The 26,193-nt window shown below is 60.0% G+C and overlaps 3 protein-coding genes across 13 annotated transcripts in view; 2 read left to right on the top strand and 1 right to left on the bottom strand.

The window, feature by feature from the left end:
• The window catches only part of DOT1L (DOT1 like histone lysine methyltransferase), a 54,518-nt gene extending 40,353 nt beyond the window's left edge, over positions 1–14,165 (top strand). For 4 of the 8 annotated variants that reach the window (XM_027547114.1, XM_027547112.1, XM_027547116.1 and 1 more), the window contains 13 exons: positions 253–354; positions 806–943; positions 1,493–1,618; positions 2,229–2,695; positions 2,868–3,000; positions 3,300–3,446; positions 4,502–4,631; positions 5,080–5,657; positions 5,746–5,951; positions 8,007–8,071; positions 8,440–9,354; positions 10,008–10,623; positions 11,788–14,165. In XM_027547114.1, the coding sequence (XP_027402915.1) occupies positions 253–354; positions 806–943; positions 1,493–1,618; positions 2,229–2,695; positions 2,868–3,000; positions 3,300–3,446; positions 4,502–4,631; positions 5,080–5,657; positions 5,746–5,951; positions 8,007–8,071; positions 8,440–9,354; positions 10,008–10,588 (3,588 nt within the window). In that variant the 3' untranslated portion in view covers positions 10,589–10,623; positions 11,788–14,165. Of the gene's footprint in view, positions 1–252; positions 355–805; positions 944–1,492; positions 1,619–2,228; positions 2,696–2,867; positions 3,001–3,299; positions 3,447–4,501; positions 4,632–5,079; positions 5,658–5,745; positions 5,952–8,006; positions 8,072–8,439; positions 9,355–9,472; positions 9,709–10,007; positions 10,624–11,787 lie in introns of those variants that run through there. The other 4 variants (XR_003511908.1, XM_027547113.1, XM_027547117.1 and 1 more) reach the window with 4 other exon arrangements.
• Positions 11,985–17,365, bottom strand: PLEKHJ1 (pleckstrin homology domain containing J1). 3 transcript variants are annotated; one of them, XM_027547124.1, is made up of 7 exons: positions 17,258–17,365; positions 16,838–17,160; positions 16,674–16,741; positions 16,440–16,506; positions 15,517–15,607; positions 15,371–15,434; positions 14,717–15,280 (listed from the first exon to the last, which is right to left on the bottom strand). In XM_027547124.1, the coding sequence occupies exons 2-7, from the start codon at positions 16,929–16,931 to the stop codon at positions 15,215–15,217; spliced, it is 450 nt and encodes a 149-aa protein (XP_027402925.1). In that variant the 5' UTR covers positions 16,932–17,160; positions 17,258–17,365; the 3' UTR covers positions 14,717–15,214. The 3 variants fall into 3 exon arrangements, 2 of the variants coding, with proteins under 2 accessions (XP_027402925.1, XP_027402926.1); XM_027547125.1 differs by having other exon boundaries at positions 17,301–17,330; XR_003511909.1 differs by lacking the exons at positions 16,440–16,506; positions 16,674–16,741; positions 16,838–17,160; positions 17,258–17,365 and adding exons at positions 11,985–13,856; positions 16,226–16,427 and having other exon boundaries at positions 14,151–15,280.
• Positions 17,366–17,499: 134 nt separating this feature from the next.
• SF3A2 (splicing factor 3a subunit 2) lies at positions 17,500–26,134 on the top strand. Of its 2 annotated transcripts, none has more exons than XM_027547121.1 (9): positions 17,500–17,605; positions 21,807–21,971; positions 22,370–22,441; positions 23,246–23,292; positions 23,443–23,552; positions 24,382–24,431; positions 24,512–24,652; positions 25,069–25,137; positions 25,224–26,134. In XM_027547121.1, the coding sequence occupies exons 2-9, from the start codon at positions 21,846–21,848 to the stop codon at positions 26,019–26,021; spliced, it is 1,413 nt and encodes a 470-aa protein (XP_027402922.1). In that variant the 5' UTR covers positions 17,500–17,605; positions 21,807–21,845; the 3' UTR covers positions 26,022–26,134. The 2 variants fall into 2 exon arrangements, with proteins under 2 accessions (XP_027402922.1, XP_027402923.1); XM_027547122.1 differs by having other exon boundaries at positions 17,511–17,621.
• Positions 26,135–26,193: the final 59 nt, after the last annotated feature.

Below are 26,193 nucleotides of genomic sequence, written 5' to 3'. Positions count from 1 at the left end.
TGCTGAGAGGCATCTAGGGGGCCCTCAGCCTGGACGTGTCCCCCGCAGCCTCAGTCAGGCCCAGCGTGGGCATGGCTCTCTGGAGGGTGGGCAGCATAAGGTCCCGTGATCCTCATAAACAGGACCTCAAGCCATCGCTATATGGCACCACGTTCTGGGGTGAAGCCCTTATGGGGGTCTGGCCAGTCTGCTTGCGTTTTCCCGCACCTCGCCCCTGCCATGGTCCTTGCTCTCATCGGCCTTGCCCTGCAGGAGAAGAATGCCCGGTTGCTAGGCGCAGCGCAGCAGCTATTTGGCCACTGCCAAGCTCAGAAGGAGGAGATCAAGAGGCTCTTCCAGCAGAAACTGGACGAGGTAGACTGGTCCCTGCCTGGCTACCGGGGGGCCTTGCACATGACCCCCAGTGCTGAGCTATGGGCAGGCGGGTGGGCAGGCAGGTGAGGGGGGCGGGACCCCAGCCCAGACAGCTGATATCCAGGTGAACTGTTGCCCTTCCAGTGCTTCTGACTCTGAAAGTCTCCCTCACAGGAGGCCTGGAGCCTGGGGCGGTCAGAGGGCAGCTCCCGGGACTGCCTAGGGTTCAGTGGTTGAGACTTTGCCCTCCAGTGCAGGGGCCACGGTTTTGATCCCTGAGCAGGGAACTAAGATCTCGAATGCCTTGCGGCCAAAAAACCAAAAACATAAAACAGAAGGAATATTGTAACAAGTTCAGTAAAATCTTTAAAAGTGGTCCGCATCAAAGAAAACGAGGGAAGGTCTGCACATGGCCCCGTGAGTGCCCACCTGGGCCGTGGTGTGTCCTCAGCTGGGAGTGAAGGCGCTGACCTACAACGACCTGATCCAAGCGCAGAAGGAGATCTCGGCTCACAACCAGCAGTTGAGGGAGCAGACGGAGCAGCTGGAGAAGGGCAACTGGGAGCTGAGGAGCCAGAGCCTGAGGCTGGTGAGCAGCCCGGTCTGGGCAGGACCCCTCCTTGTCCCTGTCCACCGTCAGGATGCTCTAAGGGCTGGGCGGGACCCCTCCTTGTCCCTTGTCCACCCTTCAGGATGCTCTTAGGGCACCTGGCACATCTCAGACTCGGGCTCTGATCTTCACTGCCAGGGCACCCTCAGCCCTTCTCCCACCTACAGCCCAGGGACCCTGAGCCCACATCCCCCCGTGTACTGGGCCTCACCTGCTGGGAGCGCCCTGTCTCCTCTCCCGGATGTCCCTCACTTGCTCCTGCAGGGTGTCCTTCTTGGGGACCCATCTTCTCAGCCCCACCTCCAGAAGCAGCTCTGCTCTGTGCTTCGAGGGTGCGGGCTTGGCGTTGGGCAGCAGACTCCTGCTCCTCCGTGCCCCAGCTGTGCACCCAGGGGCTCCTCCCCATCTCCCACTGCAGGCACCCCTGGGTAGGAGCCGTCCACCGGAGCCCCTCCCAACCTCCCCCAGCTGTGCATACCTGGGTGGGGGCTGCCCGCCAGGACTCACAGCCCAACACTCTCCCCACAGCTCAAGGCACGATGCGAGGAGCTGAAGCTGGACTGGTCCACGCTGTCGCTGGAGAATCTGCTGAAGGAGAAGCAGGCCCTGAAGAGCCAGATCTCAGAGAAGCAGAGGCACTGCCTGGAGCTGCAGGTGAGGCTGGGCTGGGGATTGGAGCCTCCCCCATTGCTGCCTTCCCCACTCCCTGGCCCACCTGCAGAGATGTCTTCCCCTCGACTGCAGCTCCCAGCACCAGACCCTGGGACTCTTTTGAGGGATCTCTGACCACAGAGCACTCACGATGAACTGGTGTCCACTGAGATCCTTTTGAGGATGTGTCCTGAGCACACATCTCCCCAGAGCAGCTTTCTGCAAGGTCACAGCCCGTGTGTCACAGAAATGATGTTTATTGCCCAAGCCTGTGTGTGGTGGGGCCTGTGGGAGGATGCTCTGGGTTCTGACCCTCCTCCGTAATTGAGAATCAAGAAGCGGCCTGTTTATTGTGGGGAAAAGCCAAACATGAGATTCCTCAAGCCCCAGCCCGCCCAGGACAGCTTCTGTCCTGATGTCTTAGCCTGGCAGTCGCCATGGTAGCCACGGAGCCTGGGCCTCTTACCACCTCTGTGCACCTGCACCCCACTTGACGCTTATTCACCTGTCAGCTTACCAGCCACATCCTCCTCTCTCTCCTGGACGGTCCTGGCTGGCGGGGTGTTGGGCTTGGGGCTGGGCGGGCCTGACACCCCCCCCGGTCATCCCACAGATCAGCATCGTGGAGCTGGAGAAGAGCCAGCGGCAGCAGGAGTTGCTGCAGCTCAAGTCCTGCGTGCCGCCTGATGAGGCACTGGCTCTGCAGCTTCGTGGGAAGCCAGAGGCTGAGCCTAGCCGGCTGCACTTGGAGCTGGACTGCGCCCGCTTCTCCCTGCCACCCTTCAGCAGCTTGAGCCCCGAGCTCTCTATGAATGGCCACGCAGCCGGCTATGAGCTCTGCAGCGCACTGGGTCGGCCCTCGCCCAAGCAGAACACCCCCCAGTACCTGGCCTCCCCGCTAGACCAGGAGGTCGTGCCCTGCACCCCTAGCCACAGCGGCCGGCCACGGCTAGAGAAGCTGTCCAGCCTGGCCCTGCCTGACTACACCAGGCTATCCCCTGCCAAGCTGGTGCTGCGGCGCCACCTGAGCCAGGACCACGCGGCCAGTGGCAAGGCAGCTGCCAGTGAGCTGCACCCACGGTGAGTACAGGCCAGTGTCACTGCTGTACAGGCCCCGCAGGTCTTCTGAGCTGGGGATCGTCAGTTTGGAAGAGAATCGGGGGTTTGCTAGGCCAGGGCTGTTAGCTCTGAACACAAAGCTGCAGCCGTGGCGGGATTCCCCAGAATGACCGAGGACACGCCTTGTTTCTAGAGCCGAGCATGCCAAGGAGAATGGGCTCCCTTACCAGAGCCCTGGCATCACTAATGGCATCAAGCTGAGCCCACAAGACCCCCGACCTTCATCCCCCACGGCTTTACAGATGGGAGAGAAGGGCCCCGAGAAGGTGAGGCTGCTCTCTGAGAGCATCTGTGGCACTGGATGGGGAGGGGTGTCTCAAAGGAGGTCCTGCAGGAGGGGGCAGCATGGCCACCCAACTGCACCCTTGCCTTCAGGTGAGGCTGGGAGAGAGCTCAGTCCCTGGGGATGGGAGGAGAGGGTGGTTGAGCAGCAGGGTGGGCCAGTCGTGGGTGGAGGCTGCTGACCGGCGTGTCTGGCCAGTTGGGAGAACGGGTTGGGGTGGGGGCTGGTTGGAATCCCCAGTGTCCCCGGGGCAGTGCCCGAGGCCACTGTCCTGGTCGGCAGGGTGTGAAGGAGCGTGCCTACGCCAGCAGTGGGGAGGCCATCACCAGCCTGCCCGTCAGCATCCCGCTGAGCACCGTGCAGCCCAGCAAGCTGCCCGTCAGCATCCCCCTGGCCAGCGTGGTGCTGCCCAGCCGCGCCGAGAAGGCGGTGAGTGCGGCCCTTGGCCCCAGCCTGCTGCCCCAGGCCTTGTGTGCACGCACAGGCAGAGCCGCGGGCCTGTCCTTTCTCCTTGAGGGCCAGTCACTTTCTGTTCAGTTGCTCCCAGTTATATCTCCAGCGTGCCGCAATACCTGAGAGAAAGAGAGCACCGATTCCCAGTAAGGTTTTCAACTTTAATCTTAGATCTGAGTGTGCGTGGTGACTGTGAGTGGAGAGAGAGTAGATTTCCAGTTCTGTAGAAGCTGCCCTTGTCCTTCTAGTCCACGCTTGGGTTCTCCCTCATACACATGCCCTTGGGAATGACACTTTGTGTAGAGCAGGCAGGGCTTTGTGTTTATGGAGGTGTCATTCACACAGAACTCATCCATCTAAGGTGTTCAATGCAGGCATCTTTGGTGTGTTCACCAGTCTTGCAGCCAGCTCTACTTCTAGAACATTCTGTGCCCCAAGAGGAGGCCCAACCCCATCGGCATCACCCCTGTACGCCCTCCCCAGCCCCTGACAATCAGTACCCTACTCTCTGTCTGTGGTTCAGCCTGTTCTGGATGTTTCCTATCAGTGGAATCACACCCTGTGTGTCCTGTGTCTGCCTCTCTCACTGAGCTTCGTGTCCTGAGGGTCCATCCACATGGTAGCGAGTGTCCGGGCTTCTCTCCTCTTTGTGGCTGAGCGGTGGTCCAGTGTGTGGAGGGACACGTGTGTATCCTCTGTGGATGGTCGTTTGGGTTGTATGCACTGTGGGGCTGTTTTAAAGCACACTACTATGGACATGTGTGGACAGCTGTTTCTATTTGGCTTCACCTAGGAGTGGGGTTGCCAGATCAGGTCATGATACTGCCCCCCTGCTGTCCCAGGCATTTAGACCTGAGCTCAGACATCTGCACCTCGCCTTATGAGAGCCTTCTGGTGGCTGACTGCCAGGCTCACCTGCGTGGCCGTTGCCCTTCTGGGCTCGCTGCCTCGGGCCCTGGGGACGTCCTGTGGTGTGTCCCCAGCTGGATGTGTGCCTGGCTTGGCTGACAGTGTGCGCCTTCTTTCTGCAGAGAAGCACACCCAGCCCTGGGCCACCGGCCCGAGAGTCCTCATCCACGCTGGAGAAGCAGGTGGCTGCTAACACTCATGGTGCCGGGGGCAACGCTGCTGGGAGCAAGAGCCTCGCCCTGGCTCCCACAGGTGAGGGTTCCCAGAGACCAGGCCCGGCCCCTCCAGCCGGGGTGTGAGCTGCATCAGGGCCGCCCTCAGCTGCATGCAGCCTGGGGTCCCGCCCAGCTCGTGTCAGGCAGCCATGCTGGGCCCGGGACCGTGCTGGCTCTGTTGGCGGGGTTTCGTCCTCTGGGAGATCCAATGCGGCTTCTGTGTGGGGCCGACTGTGCACCTGGGGGCCTGCCGCCTAGTTGGGCCCTGTCGCTGCTGTCAAGCAGGCAGCTCCAGCACTCTTCTCAATGCCACTGCTCTCGTGTGGGTAGGGCATCTCTGCTGGCGGTGCCCAGGGTCCACTCAGCATGTTCATGAGCTCCAGGCCCCTGATGTCGCAGGCCCAGAAGTGGGGAGGAGGGCACAGTGAAGGCCCAGGGGTGCCAAGCATGCAGAGAGCCGAGCCGCCACCTCGTGTCCTCCACAGGCTTTGCATACGCCGGCTCGGTGGCCATCAGTGGGGCCCTGGCCGGCAGCCCGGCACCCCTCGCCCCTGGAGCCGAGCCCCCAGCCCTGGACGAGTCCTCCAGCTCTGGAAGCCTCTTTGCCACCGTGGGGTCCCGCAGCTCCACCCCGCAGCACCCACCCCTGCTGACGCAGCCACGCACCTGTGGCTCGGCCTCGCCAGCCCCCCAGCTCTGCTCCAGCCCCCGGCTTGGCGCTCTGGGCCCACTCCCCGACTCTGGCAAAGGGGACCTGCCCTGCGAGGCCAGCTTCTCAGACCCTGAGAGCGAAGCCAAAAGGAGAATCGTCTTCACCATCTCGGCGGGCGCCAGCAGCACCAAGCAGTCACCTTCCAGCAAACACAGCCCTCTGCCGTCGGGTGCCCGCGGGGACGGTGGCCAGGGCCATGGGCCAGACGGCCGCAAGCGGGGCCGGAGGAAGCGGGCATCGGCGGGGACCCCCAGCCTGAGCTCGAGTGTGTCCCCCAAGCGCCGGGCCTTGCCATCTGTCGCTGGGCTTTTCACGCAGTCTTCAGGGTCCCCCCTGAACCTCAACTCCATGGTGAGGCGGGAGCAGCGTGCTGGGGCTGGGTGGCTGATGAGGGCGCATGCCAGGCCTGCTGGCACTCATGCGTGTGCCCGGCCCTCAGGTCAGCAACATCAACCAGCCCCTGGAGATCACAGCAATCTCGTCCCCTGAGAGCTCCTTAAAGAGCTCACCCGTCCCCTACCAGGACAACGACCAACCACCCGTGCTCAAGAAGGAGAAGCCCCTGAGCCAGACCAATGGTGCCCACTACTCCCCACTGACTTCGGACGAGGAGCCAGGCTCTGAGGATGAGCCCGGCAGTGCCAGGCGAGTGGGCTGCGGTCAGGGGGTTGGGGGCGGTCCTGACTGCAGGTCTTCACGCTGACCTGCAGCCGTGTCCTCAGGGCGCATCTGGGATTGTTAAACTGTGTGAGAAACAGCCCACGAGGGCCCAAAGCTTCTGAGAGCACCTCGCTGCCTATGTGCAGGGTGAAGCCGAGCCCGAGCCTGCAGCCCACGTGTAGGTGTCACATGTCAGCGGAGAGGAGGGAGGGCAGCAGGCGGGAGGGCCAGAAGCGGGTGCGCAGGCTCCGGTCCACTCACCTGATGGGGAACAGGGCTTTCTTTCCCTTCTTTTTTTCTTTGACAGCAGCTGTGTTAGGTATAATTCACATAATATACCATCTGCTTAAAATGTGTGATCCAGGGGTTTCTGATGTATTTATGGGGTTGTGCAGACATCACCACTCTCAATTTTAGGGCAATTTCATCACCTCAGAAAGACTCCCCATCCCCTCCCCCAGTCCCTAGCCCCACCATCTACTTCCTGTCTCTGTGGATCTGACTCTTCTAGGACCTCCTGTGAGTGGAATCAGAGTGTGTCTTTCTGTGTCTGGCTTCTCTTACTGAGCATCATGTCCTCAAGGCTCATCCAGGCTGTAGCAGGTGTCAGAACCTCCTTTTTAAAAGCTGCATCATATTCCACTGTGTGGATGGACCACGTTGTATTTACCCGTCGTGGGTGCTTGGGTTGCTTTGTTTTTAGCTACTGTGAATCATGCTGGTCTGGATGTTCGTATGTGTGTTTTTATTTGAAAGCATGTTTATGGTTAGTGGCGCTAGTGGTAAAGAACGTCCCAGTGCAGGAGACATAAGAGATGTGGGTTCAGTCCCTGGACTGGGAAGCTCCCCTGGGGGAGGGCATAGCAACCCACCCCAGTATTCTTGCCTGGAGAATCCCATGGACAGAGGAGCTTGGTGGGCTAGTCCATGGGGTCACAAAGAGTTGGACACAACAGTGATTAGCACACACAGGCCCTAGGTGTGGAATTTGCTGGATCACGTGGTGAGTCTGTGCTTAACTTTTGAGGATCCTTCCGACTTCCCACAGCGGCTGCCCCATCTCACTCCTGCCAGCCATGCACGGGGCGCCAGTTTCTCCACGTCCTCGCCCTTGTGTGTTATCTTCTGGGTCTGTGTTCCATGCAGCAGAGCTGTGTCTATGGGTGTGTGGTGGTGTCCTCCTGGTTCCGACCTCTTCTCCCCAGGGGCCAGCGGTACTCCACATTGTCTCTTCCTTGGAGAGGTGTCTGTTCACATCCCGGCCTGTGTGTGATTCGGGTTGTGCTGCTAAGTCATGAGAGCTCTTTGTTTGTTCTCTTGTGTGACTCCTCGCCAGGTAGGGGCCTGCGATGTGTCCTCCGGTCCTCGGTGTGTGGTCTCTGTGCTGCTGGTGCCCATTGGGGCACAGGAGTGCTGTGTTCTGAACAGGCCCCTGGTGCCCATTGGGGCACAGGAGTGCTGTGTTCTGAACAGGCCCCTGGTGCCCATTGGGGCACAGGAGTGCTGTGTTCTGAACAGGCCCCGTGTGCCATGTGTTTGTGGTATTTCTTTAGTTGGCTGTTTCCAGTGTTGTCTGAGTTCATTCTTCCACATACAAACATTATGTTGTGAAAATTCTGGATTATTTTGGGAGCTGTGTCTCTGGAGGTCATGGTCCTTTGGGACGGCCCCTGAGAATCCTGACATGTGAAGCCGCACCGCTGTGTCACTGGGTGCAGCTTGCTGGGGGCCATGACGTGCTCAGCACCATGTCATCCCCCTCCGTGGACGACACAGTCTGTGGCTCAAGAGCCCATTCCACTTGGGGCCAGTCCTGCCTGGGGCTCCGGCATGTGTCTGTGTGTTGGGAAGCGGCATTCCTCCTCCGCTGCCGGGGCCCACCCTCATCCGTGTCCCCCTGCCACAGCCGCTATCGGGGGCCCTGATGGCAGGTCAGACATCCCTGGCTCACGGCTCGCCTGGGCAATCCAGTGTACACACACAGCACTCTGGTGTGCACGTGGATGGCAAACACTCATCCTCTTTTTCTTTTTCTGATAGAATTGAGAGAAAAATTGCAACGATCTCCTTAGAAAGCAAGTCTCCGCCAAAAACCTTGGAAAATGGTGAGTTCAGCCTGCACAACGTTTGAGTCCTTGGCACCCATGCTAGGCTTGCTGCCTGGCCCCTGAGGACCCCACGGGGCTTCCAGAATTGTCCTGGGCTGTGCTGAGTACACACCTCCCCCGCTCCTTTCCCTGCAATGCACTGGACGCCCTTGGTGCTACCTGGTTCACTCGGGTGTGTGTAGTCCTCCCTGTCAACACAGCTTTCCTCCCGCTGAGTAGCCTGCCGCCCTCAGCTTCTCTGGCAGCCCCACCCTTGCCAGGCCACTCTTCCTCTCCAGAGGGCCTTCTGTGTGGAGGCACTCTGAGTAGGCGGTGGTCTGGGATCCGCGGCGTCTTCCCCAGGCCTCAGCCACTGCCTCTCCCAGCAGGTGGCAGCCTAGCAGGAAGGAAGGCGCCGCTGGCCAGCGAGCCGGTCAACAGCAGCAAGTGGAAGTCCACCTTCTCACCCATCTCCGACCTGGGCCTGGCCAAGGCGGCCGACAGCCCGCTGCAGGCTGCCTCTGCTCTGAGCCACAACTCTCTGTTCGCTTTCCGGCCTGGCCTGGAGGAGCCCAGTGCGGCCGATGCCAAGCTGGCCACCCACTCCAGGAAGAGCTTCCCGGGCACCCTGCCAGGGGCGGGCGGGCTGAGCCCCAGTAGCCTTCCTGCCAGCGGCTTCGCCCTGGGCGGGGGCCTAGCAGCTGACCTCAGTTTACACAGCTTCAGTGATGGTGCTTCTCTCTCCCACAAGGCCCCCGAGGCAGCTGGCCTGGGTGCCCCCCTGAGCTTCCCCGGCCCACGGGGCAAAGAGGGTGGCGCTGCAGAGTCTGGCCCCTTCGTGAACAAGCGGCAGCTGGACGGACTGGGCCCAAAAGGCGAGGGGGGCCTTCCCACATGCGGACCCCCGGACAAGGCCTCCACAGCGCATAGCAAGGCAGGCAAGGGCCGCGAGCGCGAGCCTGACGTCAAGAACGGCCACAACCTGTTCATGGCCGCTGCCACTGCGCCCCCTGCAGGCCTCCTCAGCGGCCCAGGTCTTGCCCCAGCGGCATCCTCGGCAGGTGGCGCAGCCCCGTCCGTGCAGACCCACCGCCCCTTCCTGGGCGCCTTCGCCCCCGGGCCACAGTTCGCACTGGGCCCCATGTCGCTACAGGCCAACCTGGGCCCATCTGTGCTGCAGTCCCTGTTCAGTTCCGTGCCCGCCGCCGGCCTGGTTCACGTCTCGACCGCCGCCACCAGATTGACCAACTCGCACGCCATGGGCAGCTTCTCCTCTGGGGTGGCCGGCGGCGCAGTTGGAGGTAGGCAGTGCCCTCCTGGCCACTTGGTCCCACAGGACCCGCTGAGGGACGAGCTGGGGGCCGCACGTTGTCTCCGCCGCCCACCCAGACTGTTGGGTTTAACCACCGCTGTTTGCAGGTTCCCTTCCAGGGCCCCCTGAGGGGGGAGAGGCTGTGCCCGCGTGTCCCTTTGGGTCCACTTTGCGCCCGCCACCTCGTTCCTTTTCACGAAACGCAGCCGTGACGGTCGTGTGGGCAGAGCACTCGGGCGTGAGTCGGCTGTGCCGGGCTCTCTGGTCTGACTGCGCCCTCTGATTCTTAGAGGGACTGGTGCCATGACCGGGCTCTCCTTCCTCCCGCGAGCTCACCCGGAAGGTCCGATGCGGCCGGCGCTGGGACAGAGCGAGGGGCTGTGGTGCCCGCGGCCCGCGTGCATGCAGGGTGGAGCAGAGCACGGGGAGCCAGAGGCTCCCGGCTCGCGTGGCACTGAGGTGGGGTGGGGTAGGGTGGGAGTCCAGGGCCAGCGGTGGGCCCGCCCGCGCTCCTGCTGCCTGCGCTTCGCTGCACTTGTGCCTGCACGCGGAGCTGCAGCTGCCGTCGCTTCCTTTTCCGCGTGCTGCTCTTGGCTGGAGGTGCCCGCCTGTTGAAGCTGAGTTTTTCTCTCCTGTTTGCAGGTGTCTTTAACCACGCGGTGCCTCCCGCCTCCGCCCATCCGTTTGGAGCCAGTTTCGGCAGTGGGGCTGCATGTCGCAGCGCCACGCTGAGCTTAACCCCGCTGCAGGCGGTGGCCAGCACCCCGGCCTCTTCCTTTCAGGCCCCGTCCTCTGCGGAGCCGAGGCCACCCCCACCCCCTCCGCACCTGGGCCGGCCCCCTCCGGGGCAGCCCGCCCTCCACGCACCCCCTCATCCTAACGCCACCTTGCCTCCTCCCCCTGCGCTGCTCCCAGCTAACTCTGAGCCCGTGCTTCTGCAGAACCTCGTATCCCTCCCTGCTAACCAAGCTTTCTTACCCGCCTCCTCTGCCGCCTCTCTGCCGCCTGCTAACGCCTCTCTGTCCATCAAGCTCGCCTCCCTCCCGCACAAGGTGTCCCGGCCCTCCTTGACGGTGCACCACCAGCCCCTGCCTGGGCTGGCCCTGGCCCAGGCCGCGCCCGTGAACCCACAGGCCAGCTCCACGGGGCCGCCCGCCGTGTGGGTTTCCCTTGGCATGCCGCCTCCGTATGCCGCGCGCCTTGCGGGGGTTAAGCCGCGATAAAGACCTTGCTTAGCTAGCAGTTCGTATTCTGTAAGGTAAGGCTAGAGCCCGACTAGGTGGCCGTGCTTCCCTTTGCAGAGAACAGGTGGGCCAGCGGGGCTCCTGGAAGGTCATGGGGCTAAGGCTGTGCTCCCATGACCAGGAGGCGTGAAGGCAGAGATCCAGGGCGGCAAGGGAACCAGGGTGTGGCTGGTCCCACTGCCTGTGGACCTGCACCCTAGGTCTCCCAGGGAGGGCGCCAGGAGGAGCAGGACTGAGCTGGTGTCCTCCCTGTTGAGCCCAGCTTGAGCTTGCTGCCACCCTGGGCTTGGGTGTGCGGCCGCTGGGGACCCGGGCAGCTCCCATGTGGGTTCGTGGGAGCCATGGAGAAGCCCAGCAGTGCCTTTTGTGCGCTCTTGGGCCTGTCGCCTGGTGCTTGGATGCGCCTCATAGGGTTTTAGGAAAACTCAATGCATTTAAGGCCCCTAGTGCACTACAGGCCTTCGGACCATGGTCATCTGGTGGGCTCCTTAGCTAAAGGGCCTGCCGCGGGGGCCTAGGGGCGGCAGGGTGAATGTGGCAGCAGCCACAGGAAGGAAGGCCTGGTGGGTGGGCAGTGTTCTGTCGTATGACTGAGGCCTGGCCACTCCCAGTGCTGCACCCGCATCCCTGGGGTGAGGTCTGGAGCAGAAAAGGGGCATCAGGGCTGGGCTCAGGATCTGCCTGTGTCTTCAGCTGCGTGTCGTGTGTTTAAGTGGAAATGAATGGGCAGCCACGGGAGTCCGACGGCCTCCTGGTCAGGGTCTGCAGACAGCCTTACTTAGGCCTGGGGCCGGGGCTGTGCCTTGGTGGTTGGAAAAACCCAGGTGGGGCTGCTCCGCGTGCAGCGGCCACTGGCCATCAGGAGCTAGAGAGGGCAGATGAGCACATGGAGGCCAGGTCAGGCCCATGGTGGCCACTGCCTCCCCTGCTGCCTGGGCCAGTGTCTCCCAGGGGCGTGTAGGCTTATCGCCAGGCTGCTCACAGGCCTCTGGGAGCGCTGCCCGACAGGGGACCTGGGGACGGGCCTAGGGTGTGGCTCGGGGTCCTACGGCCACCATGTGCGTCGTCTGTCGGTCCGTCTGTCCGTCGGTGGCTCTGGCTCCCGACCTGGGGCAGCGCCGGGCCGTGTGGGCAAGGGGCTAACGCTGTGCTGCCTTTTTTCCCACGCGTGTCCGCAGGTAACTAGGATTTCTACCTCAACCGCGAGACTATGCAAGGGTGGGCTGGGCCGGCGGCGCGGGGCCCCCCATGGGACGGCGAGGACGGACGAGGCCGGAGAACAGGCTCTACTGTGAATCAGCGCCGCGCAGACCTGCGGAGACGGCTCGCTGGGGCCCAGCTCCAGCCTGTACTGTCCATAGTTTTAGATAAAGTATTTATCATTTTTTAAAAAGTATAAACAACTTTGACTTATTTTATTCCACCGAAGCCGTAAAGGCAACCTATTGAGAGATGTAGATACTATATGTGAAAGGATCTATGTAAAAGACGTCCATCCGCCCGAGGACTGGCCACCGCAGGGACCGCCAGCCGCCCGGTGCTATCTCGTCGCAGGCCGGCCTCCATGCTCTTGGTGCTGACTCTCGGGGTTGACCAACGCCGACGCCAGGCCCGGTGCCTGCCCTGTTTATCTAACGCTCTTCCTATACCAAAGGCCCCAGCTCCGAGTGGAGGCCCGCCCGCCTCGCACTGTGAACGGCCTCGCTCGGCCCCTGGGTCCGCATCATGCCTTTGGCATAGGAATGGTGGCAGCGTGGCCAGGCTGCAGCAGGGTGCCTCGAGGAGGAGGGGACCTGTTTGAGTGGTGCTCGCGAGGAGGGTCTGGAACCCGCCGTGTGACAAGTGCATTTATACTTTTGTACGTCTCTGCTCGTCCGGGCCCGCACCACGGCTGCCCAGGGAGGGTCAGCGCCAGTGGTGGCTGGGGACGCGGGTGGTTAGTCGTGGGTGCCTGGTGTGTCTACAGGGGAGTCACGCTGACGGGTGACAGTATTTTATAGAGATGTGATGAAAATTTATAAATTTCATAGACTTGACTTCATTTATTTTTAGACTGTATGATGAATACACAGTAAACTAAAGAGAAAAAGGAAGAAAGAAAAGTGAGGGGAAACCTTGCTGTTTATTCAAGTGCACAGAGGTGCTGGCCCAGGGCCCACCCACCCACCACCCACCCCGCACCACCCCCCACCCCCCACCCCACAGCTGGAGTGACACTCTCCCCCCGCCCCCTGCAGCCACATCCCTCCACGCGGGAGGGATGTGGTGGGGTGGCAGGGCAGGAGGGCTGGTCCCTGAGGCTCCGAGGTGGTGGGTGGGGTTCTCTGTCGGCCGCACAGCATCTGTGACTATGCTGGGTCCTTGGTGCAGCGGTGTTGTCTGTGTGCCTCCCTGGAAGGGCCAACGTTGGCCAAAGGTGCTGGCAGGGGGCCCAGACCCCAAGGTGGACACCCAGCCAAAGGCTAGGTGTGGGCAGTCAGAGCCCTGTCCTCAGGTGCTCACCACCCCCCACCAAGTGGCACCCACCAAGGAGCGCAGGAGGTGGGCCTCCATGTAGGGATCTAACCTGAGCCTTCCCCAGCCTGGCCAACACCACCCACCCCTGCAGAGTGGGGCCCTCTGCTGCCCCGAGGATCAGTATGGTAGCCGAGCCCCAGCCCGCCGCCTCATTCCTGGGGTGGGCCTGGAGCCAGCCTTTCTGGCAGGTGGAGGCCACAGTGTCAGAGCAGGACAGTGTCCCACCTCTGGCCACCTCTACACTGCTCAGAGCAGCAGTTGAAGCTGGAGATGGAGCCCTTCTCCTGTGACAAGCCCTACCCCGTCCCCTCCACCCCAGGTCGGTGCTCCTGGTGGGTGTGTGATGGTGCTGTCCTACCCCCTGCCCCCACCCCTCTTCAAGAGGCTCCCCACCCCCAACAGAAAGCTGCAGGGCTGCCTGAGGAGCCCCATCTGAACAAATGACACTGTACACAAACACTGCATGGCTTGTGGCCCACTGTGCCTTGTCTGCCCTCCAAGCTACAGGGACAGACACGTGCACAGGGCCTGCCCCACAGTGGGGCCAGTTTGGCCTCTCCACACCCACCATCCGGCCCCAGCCCCTCGCCTTGGCCTGGGTGCCGCTGCCACAGGAAGGAGGGGGCACCAGGGTATTGGGCGTGGGGGGGAGCCCCGCTGCTGCTGTTGACCCGGGTGCTCCACTCCACTCCAGAAGTCCGATGGCTACGGTCGCTTTGCTCAGGAAACCCTAACAATGAAGACACCCTCTGGTCAGGGGACACAGCCCTCCATTTAGCTACAAGTCAAATGGTGACCTATTTAAGATTCCCCCATTATTTATCCCGCCCGTCCACTGTAGGACTGTTTGTTCTCACTCACACATCCATCCACGCTCGCTCTGTCGCACCTTGGTTTGTAATGCAGACGGGCTTTGCTTTGTCGTTTCGGTAGCCTGTGTTTCAGTTGGGGTGCTAACTCCCTTCGCTTCCCAAGGGGACCCCACTGCACTGCATATCCATCTCTAGACGCTGTAATAAAATACCTGTTTTCACTTGAACCTAGTCTGGCAGCAGTGTTTCTTCCCGATGATGACACGGCAAGATCCTGGAGTGCACAGGGCCCAGGGCAGTGCTCACCGTCCCCAAGCAGAGAGGACGGTCGCTTCCAGTAGAGGCTCCACCTGCTCCTCAAGACAGGCACTGTGGCCACGACAGACAAGTTACGATGACTTCCCCCACCCCGGTCTCAGAGGCCCAGCCCCTGCTCAAGGGCTGACAACTATGACCAGGTCAGGACTACCCAGGGCAGCTTCCTTTTAGCCTTCCTAAACCGACTACTTAGCGATCTTAAGGCCACCAACAAACCCTGAGGTCCTGTTGGCACTCAGACGGGGGCCTGTGAGCGCCAGAAGCCCTGTAGGCTGGGTCCCAGCCCCCCCTTGCCCTTCCTGGCTCTGGGTTCCAGGCCTCCCCACTCTGTTGCTCCCAGGCACGTCAACCTTGAACCTGGGGAGGGCCTCGCTTCCCTCAGGAACGGCTGTGTAGATGCAGGACAGGCGCACGGCAGAGGACAAATTTCCCTCTCTGCAGTCACAGCACCACTGGCCCGTATGGAAAAGAGGTACCTTTATTTGAACAGAATATACTGGCCACCCCAAAGGCAAGCCTTCCAGCTCTGCCCCAGAGGCGTCCGGCCAGGGCCTGCCCCTTCAGCAGGAGAATTCACAGCGGCCCCAGCATAGCCCCACACCCTTCACAGCTTCACCTAACTTTATACATTCAGCCTGCCCAGCGCAGGAGAATTGTGCCTGCCAGGCCCTGGGTCAACACACCCAAGGGCAGGGCACAGCTCCTGGGAGGGGGCACTGGTCCCCTGGCAGCAGCAGGTGGCACCGACGTACCAAACCAGTCCAGTGGTTCCCAGTGTTTAGAGGACACTTGCTGGGTGGTTTCTCGCAACAAGGCAGCCCCTGCCCACCCTGGGGCGTTTTAAGTCTTTAAACCAAGACACTTCCCACAGCAAATCCAGGGTTGGTCAAGAAACCTGGGGCCAGAGGGCAGGGAGGCCTTGTCCAGCAACAGGACAGCTGGGGAGCCCCACCAGGCCTCATGCCTTCAGGCCGCTCAGCTGGAACCTGGCCTCCTCTGATATGCCATACTGTTCCAGGGGGTCCTGTGTGGGTGGACGACAAGGGTGGGGGGGCGTAAGCCTGAGGCCAGGAGGCCCCCATCCCTCACCCCCTGCCCCCACCCCCATGCACACCTTGCCAGTCATCTTCTGGATCTCATTCCTGTAGAAAATGAGGCTCCTCCGCATGAACTCATAACTGGAGAGGAAAGCTGAGTGAGCCCCCAGGGCCCCGCACTGCCCTAGGCTCCGCCTGGCCCTAGGTTCTGTCGGCACCCCACCTGGCTTGACGCAGAGCAGCCATCCACTGCTGACACTGCTCCTCACTGCAGCACTCGAAGTGGTACTTCCTCTCTGGGTCCTCCAGGAAGCCTGGGAAGGGAGCAGCCCCCATGTGTCCCTGCTCCCTCCCACCTCCCGCCCCCCAACCCCACAGCCTGGGCCTGGGCCCATTCCTTACTAACAGCTGGCTGTGGGTTGAATCGTGTACCCCAAAAAACATATGTTCACGTCTTAAAACATATTTCCCAGGACAGGGACTCTACCTGGACATAAGAGTCACTACAGGCCTAGGTAGTTAAGTGGTTAAGCTCAGCTCACACCGCAGGAGGGTGAACCTCTAATCCAATAGAACTGCTGTTAAGAAAAGCCGAACCTAAACCCAACCACACAAGAGAGAAGATCCCAGAAAATGAAGGCAAAGATGGGGAGATGTTTCTACAAGACAAGCTCTGCCAACGACCCCTGCAGAAGCTGGGCAGATTCTCCTTCAGAAGGAAGGAGCCGCGCTGACACTCTGATGTCAGACTTCTCGCCCCCCAGAACTGGGAGGAATACATTTTTTCCTATTTAAGCCTCCCAGTCTGTGGCATTTTCTTGCGGCCTCCCGCGGAAACTAGTAGAAGCTCTATCTTTCCCTCTGCAGACCCCACCCTCTCAAAAGCACCGAGGAGAAAACCCTCCCGGTTCCCCAGCACAAGCCCTGCTCACAGGAGAAATGGAACAGTTGCAGCGAGGCACGCCGGGAGAGAAATGCTCCCCAACAAGACAACGGCGGCCGTTCGAATCACTTCCGTCTCGGTTACTGGGCCCCAAGGGAAAAACCAGCGCCTGAGGCTGCTCGGACACTGCACTCAGTCTCTAGGAACTTAGGTGGGGCCGCGCCGGGGCGGGGACAAGCAGTCTCGTCCCAGGCCGCACTCACTGATGGAGAAGCTGTTGGGCTCTTCGTGGATGACTCTGCAGTGCTCCAGCAGCAGGGCTCCAATGGGCTGCGGGCAAATAGGCGCATGGGGGAGGACCCCGGGAACCCGCCCGCCCTTTGCCCCGCCCCCGAGTCCCAAGTCCGCCCCGCTCCGAAACCGGACCTCGACCCCGCCCCGTCCCCGACTCCGAACTCCGAACCTAACCCCTACTTCGGTCCTCCTCACCACCCTACCTCCGCCTCGTCCGTCCGGAAGTAGAAAAGGAAGTTGACCACCAGCTTCACCAGCCGCCGCTTCACCACTGCGAGCACAAGGCGGGATCGCGCGGGTTCAGCACCTGCCCATTCCCGCCCCCTCAGCCGCCCGCCCGCCCGCTCCGGCGTTCCGGACCGCTCACCGCTGCCTTTCTTGGGTCCCCGCATGCCCAACTCGGCTGCCATCTCGGCCGGCTGCCGGGACAGCGCCTGCAGCTCCTTGTCGTTATAGCGCATGGCGCCGCCGGTACCCAGAACGCGGAACGCCGGCCGCGCCTTCCCGGCCGCCGTCCCAGCCCTCGTCGATGCCGGCGCCAAAAGAGTCCCACGGCGCCGTCCCGGAAGCGCAGCCGGAGCTAATACGCCTGCGCGCTCCCGGGCCGCTCAGTCTGTCAATCACCGGCGTGTGGCGGAAGCGTCTCGGAGGTCGTCAAGACGGAGCGGAAACTTCCTGGGGCGAACGGGACTATAGGCAAAATGGGTGGTGTTATATATGACCATGTAATAATGTGAATCCGGGATGGGAACAATAAAGCATCCCCACGACAGGTGGTGCCCCTTACTCAAGCGAACAGGCGCCAGGGGTGGGAGGCGAGTCGCAACTACCTTCCCCGCGAAAACTGGCCCTGCGCGAGCCCTGCTGACCGAAAGAACGAACTAATCCGGCGCGCATGCGCACTTCGACTTCCGGTTTGGACTCCTCTACCCTCTTTCCTTCAGCCTATAAGCGTCTCGCCCGCGCCATTGGGCGGGACGGGCATGCGCACGCAGGAGGCCCCGCCCATCCTGTTCCCGGAAGTGCTTTTTCAGCTATCGGCGCGCGTGCGCAGGACGAGGTCGTCGCGGTGGCTGCGGCGCCTGAATAGACCAAGGCAGTGTGTGAGGAGCCCGTGGATTTGACGAAATCGTGGGTGAGGATTAGGAATGGTGCGAGACTAGGGCGGCGGCCCCAGAGGACTCCTTGGAGGGGAGCCGGGCGCTGGGCCGGCCCATCACCCCCGCCCTCCCGCAGGGAGCTCCGGCTGCAAAGGCCTGTTGGGTCGGGTGGGGTTGGGTGGCAACGGACCCGGGGCGCTTTCCCTGAGTCCGTTAGTTTGCTGCCTTTGTGGTCCGGGGCTTATCTGGTTCCTGTAATAGGTGGAGGTGACGGCGCTCCTGGTTCCAGGCCCGCCGAGGAGTGAGGAAGGTCCAGAGGCGGAGCTCTTGGTGCGAGGCCCAAGAACCCGTTAGCTAGGCTCGTTTAGCGAGCGAAGCCCAGAGTTTAAATGACTTCTCCCCTTGTCACTCTGGGAGCCCGGCCCCTTCTCCCTTCTGCCCTTTGGCAGCTGAGTACGACCGACCCGAGCTTGTAAATAGCCTGAGTCAGGTGAAGAAGTGGTCTCTCAGCTTCCTACCGTGACTGCTGAGGTCTCATTTCTGCCTCCCCCTCACCCGCTGCAGCCTCATCCTTCATACCATGGATGTGGTTATCCTGAGCTTTAGATCGTCAATCTTATTTTCTAGGGCTGAAAATAGCGTTCGCTGCTCAGGCAGGTACTGTGTTGAGCCGTGCTACTTTTTGGGGGTACTATTCTCCTCTTAACCCTCCCCCCAGAGCTCTTTCATTTCTTCATTTTTCCTATTCGTCTCATTTTCTTTTCTGGCTATTAATTTTTCTTTCGAAGCATCGTCATTTCACACGCCTTGTTTTTCAGTCGCGTCTGACTGACCCCATGGGCTGCAGCACGTCAGACTTCGCTGTCCTTCACCATCTCCCAGAGTTTGCTCAAGCTTATGTCCATTGGGGCTTCCCTGGTGGCTCAGAGGGTAAAGCATTTGCCTGTGATGCGGAAGACCCAGGTTCGATCCCTGGGTCGGGAAGATCCCCTGGAGAAAGAAATGGCAACCCACTCCAGTATTCTTGCCTGGACAGAGGAGCCTGGTGGGCTACAGTCCATGGGGTCGCAAATAGTCGAACACGACTGAGCGACTACACTTAAATTATGTCCATTGAGTCAGTGATGCCCTCCAACCATCCCATCCTCTGCCGCCCCCTTCTTTCACCGTCAGTCTTTCCAAGCATACAAGTCTTTCCAAGTTGTAGTTTCCTACGGGTTGAAACAATGGACGTCTTTTTTTCCTTTCCTGCCTGCAAACTTCCCTTTCAGCGCTGGCATCCTCCTGTTCCACTCAGGACTGGAGCTCCACCCGGCAGCTGAGTAGCTGTCCTAGAACCTTCTGTCAAGGCTCCCATGGGCTGGTTTCTGTTTTCAGTCTCACTGTCTTCCTCTTTTTTTCCATCAGAGCTCTTCAGGTAGGTTTTGAAGAAGTCGACTCATTTGTTCAGTTTGAGCCCTCGGTTTGCTGAAAGTGGCTTTATCCATCCTCACAGTCAGAAGTGTGGGTGTAAAGTTCTAGATTGAAAGCCCCTGAAGGGAACTGGGAAAAGCCTTGCCCTGCCTTACGTGTTCCTGCTGTTCTGAAGGCTCTCATCTCATCCTGGTTTCTGACCTCTTGTTGCTGACTTTTCCATCTACTAAAAACTTTTTTTAAGTTTTAGTGCCATAAAACTTCATGGTCTATTTATTGGAGAGTTTTTTATTTTGGGGGGTTGTTTCTTTGATAATACTCTCCATGTTTTTTGTTTTTCTTTTCTAGTTTTTGTTTTGTATTTGGACTGTAGTTGACTAACAGTGTTGTGCTTCAGGTGTACAGCGAAGTGAATCAGTTATATGTATATACAGACCCATTGTTTTTCACTTTGTTTCCCTGTACAGGTCATTATAGAGCACTGAGCAGAGTTTTCTGTGTTCTGTATACAGTAGGTTCCTATAGGTTATATCTGTATTAAATATAGTGGTGTGGCCATGTTTTGTTCTCAGTCCAAAATTTCTAGGTTCTTGCTTTGCCTGCTGTTATCTTGTTATTTTGCTATTGTTTATTTTTCTGTTCTTCTTTATGATAGCTTTGACTCTTATCTTCAGGCGCTCACATTCAGTGTGTTGTTAGGCTCATCGCATCTTTGCTTAAAGGGTTTGTCTGGTGTTTAACTGGCCATGCTAACCTGTGGCATCCTGTTCTAGTTTCAAGCTGTGGGAACATCGCCCATCGTCCAAGAGGATGTTATCATCTTATGTTGAGCTTTTCACTGAGTTTCCTTTTTCCCCAATACATGCATTTCTTCACGTCTGTTTAGACATCAGTTCTGCGTGGAGCTTCCCTGGTGGCTCAGATGGTAAAGCATCTGCCTGCAATGCAGGAGACCTAGATTTGATTCCTGGGTCGGGAAGATCCCCTGAAGAAGGAGATGGCAATCCACTCCAGCACTCTTGCCTGGAAAATCCCATGGACAGAGGACCCTGATAGGCTACAGTCCAAGGGGTCACAAAGAGTCGGACACGACTGAGCAACTTCACTTTTCTGCGTGGAGAGCAGTGCTTCTGTAGTGAGCTCAGGGGACCTGGAAAAGTGCTGGGGTTTGGGGGATGCAGAGCCCCTAACTTTTTGTGTCTGAGAATACTGTCTCTGGTGCTCTCTCCCCAGAAAAAACTCCTGACCTCCCCTGTCCTCTGGGCTGGGGACTCTAGCTGGGTCTCCTGCCTGCTGGACACAGGCCAGGTTGTGGGGGGGGGGGTGCGGCGTGGAGTCTGCTGCTCAACGGGCAGGCACCGATAGACCTGGCCTTAGCCCAGCCTCTCTGAGACTCTGACAGGTAGGCTGGTGAGTGATTAAGTATCTGTCTGCGTTTGGGTTTCCTTAGTTGGTCAGATTCTCCTTGCAGGCTTTCACGACACCATGGCATGTTCTTCTGGCTGCTTACGAAGGAACTGGCTGTCCCCAAACTGACTGGAACTCTTGGCTCTGTTAGTATTTTGCCATTACAGTTGACGGCTCTGGGTGGCCTTGTGGTGATTCTGCAGCCAGCTAGGTCAACCCTGCTGGTTATCCGACGTGAGGTTTTCATAAACTCATCAAGTAGTAGGGCAAGTCAGTGGCACAGCTGGCTGGTGCAGGAAACCACCAGTGGTTTACATGACATGAGTTTGCGCTGCATCTATGTGGTCAGAAACTCAGCACTAGTCTCGCTGGGTTTTATTCCCTCTGGAGGCTTCAGGGGAGCACCAGCTCCTGCTGAAAGACATGTGCTTTCCAGCTTCTAGAGGCACCGCATCCCTGGCTCACAGCCAGCAGAGCAGCGTCTCCTGTGTCTGCCTCTGACCCTCCCCCTTCCTCTTATAAGGACCCTATGATGACACTGGGCCCCCCTGGGGAATCCAGGGTCGTATCCATCTCAGGGACCTAACTTAATCCCACCTGCAGAGTCCCCTCTGCTGTATGAGATGACGTGTCCAGCACCCCAGGGAGCTGGACAGGTGCATCCTTGGGGGTTCACACTCCTGGGCCCCAGCCCTGTGAGCTTACCCTAACAGAGTCAAGATACTGTGGGTTTAAACCAGGGGCCTGGGGCCAGCATTGACAGTGAAGAGAATGTAGGATGAGAGGAAGGTACCTGAGGTTGAATCTGAACTGAACCTGGAGGAGTATGGGAGACAATAGGAAATGGCAGTTGGACAGCTTGATGGGTATGGAGGAGAATCAAGGGCCTGGAAGAGTTGCTTCCACTGCAAACGAGCTGTGACTGTCTCTTGTGTTAGGCAGTAGGGGTTGGGGGCGGGCAGGTAGATGGATGTGTTCTTTGTTCCAGCAAACGTACTGCTGAATCAGAGCAGTAGAGTTTAGGTTGCGGGAAGGAAGTGTAGACAAGCAGAAAAGGGATTCAGAGGAGGGACTGAGCAATGTGGGCCTGGGCAGTTTGGGAAGGCTGCTTAGAGGAGATGGGACTAATTAGCGAGAACTCAGCCTCCTCTTCTCTGTTGCTGTTTCGGGTCCCTGGGCCTTTGCACTCCTCAAAGAGACCTTCCTTTCCGGTCCACCCCCACTGTCACCTGGAGATGCCTCATTTCTCCTGTTTCTCCTTCCTCATCCCCATGTGCCTGGCCCAGCATGGGCCCTCAGCCATTGGAAGACAGGTGGTGAAGCCAGGGCTAGGGCGGTGAGAGTGGGGAGGTGAGGCCAGGCCAGGAGGGTGAGATCTTACACATAGTCTCACCAGCTGCCCCTTGGCTTCCGCAGGTTTCTCCCCTGGTCTGACAGAGTGCCCAGGGTCTCACCATGGACTTCCAGCATCGCCCCGGGGGCAAGACCGGGAGCGGGGGTGTGGCCTCCTCTTCCGAGAGCAACCGGGACCGCCGGGAACGTCTGCGACAGCTGGCTCTAGAAACCATTGACATCAATAAGGTGTGCACCCACCTGCCCACCCTGAAGCAGCAGCTCAGCGCCCTCCAGACCGCGGTCTCCCTAGGCCTGGGGTTGGCCCGCCTGCTTCTCTCCTCTGCCCGCATCCAGCTTGTGCTGCAGCACAAGGAGCCGTGTCCCGGCTGGGGAGATGGAGGATCAGCAGTGCACCTTCAGTTCTGCCTCTTCCTAGACCCCAGGCTGCCGCCAATGTGGGGCTGGGGGCTTCCAGGGGACCCCTCTCTGGGGCTTGCTGCAGAGGCGGGCAGTCAGCCCCAGCCCCAGCCCTGTGCAGTGGACCCTGTGGGATCCCCGGGGTGGTGGTGCTGGCTTGGGGCTCCAGCTTGTCCTCCATCCCTGAGCATCTCCCCCACTGCCTGATGGATGTGTTTCTTCTGCAGGACCCCTACTTCATGAAGAACCACCTGGGCTCCTATGAGTGCAAGCTGTGCCTGACGCTGCACAACAATGAGGTGCGTCTTCCTCAGGGAGGCACTGGCTTTAGAGCCCTGCTATGCCCAGTCTCCGCCCTGCACAGCACTGGGACAGCCACCGTGGGGTCCCTGCCTCCATCTCCGTTTCCTGTAACATCAGTGGCTCTGATATAACAGACGTGCATCTGCAAATGTGGGGATGTCCAGGATGTCCACATAGGGCGGGAGGTCTGGAAGGCGTGGCTTCTAGTTTGAGACTTTAAGCAAGTGTCAGTCTAATGCTTGCTTGCATTGGGTTCCTGCCCTTTGCCATAAGCAGGTCCTCCCTGTCCTTTTCTGTGTGTGGAGGACTCACTTTCTGTCCGGTTGGTTCGCAGCTCCAGACGGCTGCACCGAGCTGAATAGTCTCATACGGGAGCATCTCCCTGTGGTTTTGGGGCTCCCCTTTCTCTGTGGGGGAGTATCCTGAACACAGGGTCCCTGGGGGTCATAAAAGCCTCCAGTTGGAAACTGCTGATACACGTGTCTTTGTCTTGGGACATCATTGAGGTGGAATCAAAGGGCATGTTTATTCCATGTGTCCCCACCACTCCGCAGCAGTATCCACTGGCCCTACCCACATCCTGGCAGCCACAAGACTGCTGTGTCCCCCCGCCCGAGACTCTCATCATCTCTGGCTTTTGAGCGTCTCGTCCCCCTGTGTGCATACCCATGAGAGCTCGTGTGTTCAGTAGCCATCAGGCCCCTGTCAGCGCTGAGCCCTGTGGGTGGAGGCGGGCCCAGGTGGGGACACGAGCCCCACCCACTCACCGTGTCCTCATGCATGTTCCTCTTGTGTTCCAGGGGAGTTACCTCGCGCACACCCAGGGGAAGAAACATCAGACCAACTTGTAAGTACCTGGCACCCCTTCCCATGCCTGCTGTCCCCCTCACCTCACATCTCCAAGGTCGGCTGGGGATGGGGCGCTCCTGGCGTCTGGGGCTGTGGCCTTGATGGCCTGTGAGGAGGGGCCTCAACACTGTGTCCGTCCCGCCTGCAGGGCCCGGCGAGCGGCCAAGGAGGCCAAGGAGGCCCCCGCCCAGCCAGCACCGGAGAAGGTCAAGGTAGAAGTGAAGAAGTTTGTGAAGATCGGCCGCCCGGGCTACAAAGGTAACTGTCGATGGCCTTGGCGGGCAGTCCCTCACCCACCCCCAGCTTCACCAGTGGCCTCAGCTTCCGTTAGAGGCTTCCTGCCCTGAGGGCGGGGGCCATAGTATCTTCTCTGCTCTTTATACTCTTAGCAGAGGTGGGTGCGTGGGTGGGAGGGGTCTGCAGGCCCTAGTGTAGTCCTTTCCTCTGATCTTAGAACTGAGTGCTGGCGCCTTTTCACCTGGAGAGAGAGTAAGGGAAAGGGCCAGCAGCTGCAGAGGATCAGGTTGCTAAGGAGGAGGGGAAGGCAGGCCTCCTTGCAGGTGTTCTTGCTGAAGTGGGCATACCCTGTGTATGGCTGGCGTTTCAGACAAGATATGGCTCGGGAACGCCCTGGAGTGGAGGGCCTTCAAGTGGTAGGGCTTGGTGAGCCAGGGCGAGGATGGCACTACCCCCAGAGAGGCCACCACAGGCCTTTTGGTCAGTCTGGGTCATCTGGCCTCTTCCTGAGTGTGGCAGGGAGACACTAAGTGCCTGAGGGGCATATGAAGGGCCCCAGAGCTGTGTGGAGAGCAGCCCAAAGCCACAGAGCTAGAAAGTGATGGGCACCTGCTCCCAGAAGGTCTGGTGAAGGGGGATGGGCAGTGGGGAGCCCAGCCTCTGCCCTCACCCAAGTGATATCAGGCAGGTGGCACCTGGGGCACAGCCCTCCCACCCTTGGGCCGATAACTGCTAGTTGCCCAGCAGGGTGACTTCCCCCCCACCTGCCAAGCCAGCTCTCCCATTCATGGGTGACATTAGGCCAGTCCTAGGACCCCATTACTGGACCTGACATCTTCCTGTATTGCAGTAACCAAGCAGAGGGATACAGAGATGGGCCAGCAGAGCCTCCTTTTCCAGGTGAGCACAGGCCGGGAACCCTTTGTCCTGAGGGGAGAGGCCCCTGAGAGGCAGTGCTGTCACTGGTCATGTCCCTGCAGATCGACTACCCCGAGATTGCCGAGGGCATCATGCCCCGACACCGCTTCATGTCTGCCTACGAGCAGAGGATCGAGCCCCCAGACCGGCGCTGGCAGTACCTACTCATGGCTGCTGAGCCCTATGAGACCATCGCCTTCAAGGTAGTTCGCTGGGACCCCGGAGGGTCCTGCAGGGTCTGCTCCATCCAAGCAGCTGGCCCCGGCCCACACCAGGTGCCCCCTCTGTGCCCTTGCCTCCTGAGGGTTGTCAGAAGATGATGCAGAGCGAGGGCAGGGGTTGGGTGTCCACCGTGAATCAGAGACCCTGGCGTGGCCCCAGCAGTGAGGTGGCCCTGTTACCAGGCTGTACTGGGACTCTGTGACCTCGTCCTATCATCAGATAATGTTGACGAGACAGGGTAGATTGCAGCTTTCCTGGGTAGCAGGGCTGCTAAGCAGTGGAGCAAGAATGTCAGCTGTCACCCCCACATCAGACCCTGTTCCCTCACAGAAGGGCCTCCTGGGCCAGGCCATCTCATGGTCCTGAGGGCCTGTCTCTGCCCCTCTACCCCACACAGGTGCCAAGCAGGGAAATAGACAAGGCTGAAGGCAAGTTCTGGACTCACTGGAACCGGGAAACCAAGCAAGTGAGTCACTCCATGTCCACGCAGTTCCCCATCCTTCTCCCAACCCAAGGCCTCTAGGACCCTGCTCAGTTCTTCTGTCTGTCCAGTTTTTCCTCCAGTTTCACTTCAAGATGGAGAAGCCGCCAGCCCCACCAAGCCTTCCCGCTGGGCCTCCTGGGGTGAAACGGCCCCCACCCCCACTGATGAATGGCCTGCCCCCTCGCCCGCCACTACCAGAGTCGCTGCCCCCGCCCCCACCAGGAGGCCTGCCCCTGCCACCGATGCCGCCCAGCGGGCCTGCACCCTCAGGACCCCCAGGCCCTCCTCAGCTGCCCCCACCAGCTCCTGGGGTCCATCCACCAGCACCAGTGGTCCACCCACCAGCCTCTGGGGTGCATCCCCCAGCTCCTGGGGTCCACCCCCCAGCACCAGTGGTTCACCCACCAGCATCTGGGGTCCACCCCCCAGCTCCAGGGGTCCACCCTCCAGCCCCAGGAGTCCACCCTCCTGCTCCGGGAGTCCACCCTCCAGCCCCAGGGGTCCATCCTCCCCCATCTGCTGGCGTTCACCCCCAGGCACCAGTGGTGCACCCACCAGCTCCTGCAGTTCACCCCCAGGCTCCGGGGGTGCACCCAACTCCTGCAGTTCACCCCCAGGCTCCAGGGGTCCACCCACCAGCTCCCGGGGTCCACCCACCAGCCCCTGGGATCCACCCCCAGCCTCCTGGGGTCCACCCCCCTCCTCCTGGGGTCCATCCTCCAGCTCCTGGGGTCCATCCCCAGCCACCTGGGGTGCACCCCTCAAATCCTGGGGTGCATCCCCCAACACCCATGCCCCCGATGCTGAGGCCCCCACTACCCTCCGAAGGCCCTGGGAACATTCCTCCCCCTCCCCCCACCAACTGAAAAGCCACCCCTATCCTAGCAAGTCTGGTTTGGTTTTCCTGGGTTTTGCCCTCAGAGTAGAGTTTTTTTGTACTGGGCTAGGTGTCCCCATTAAAGAGTCTGCTGACCCTGAACTGGACTGCTGTGTCAACCTGTGGGCGGTCAGCACCTGCTTGCTGTGGGTGAACACACG

The sequence above is a fragment of the Bos indicus x Bos taurus genome, chromosome 7 (genome assembly GCF_003369695.1).
Source record: "Bos indicus x Bos taurus breed Angus x Brahman F1 hybrid chromosome 7, Bos_hybrid_MaternalHap_v2.0, whole genome shotgun sequence".
Lineage (NCBI taxonomy): Eukaryota > Metazoa > Chordata > Mammalia > Artiodactyla > Bovidae > Bos > Bos indicus x Bos taurus.
Note: the sequence above shows the minus strand (reverse complement) of the source record. Positions and strands in the feature narration are given on the sequence as shown.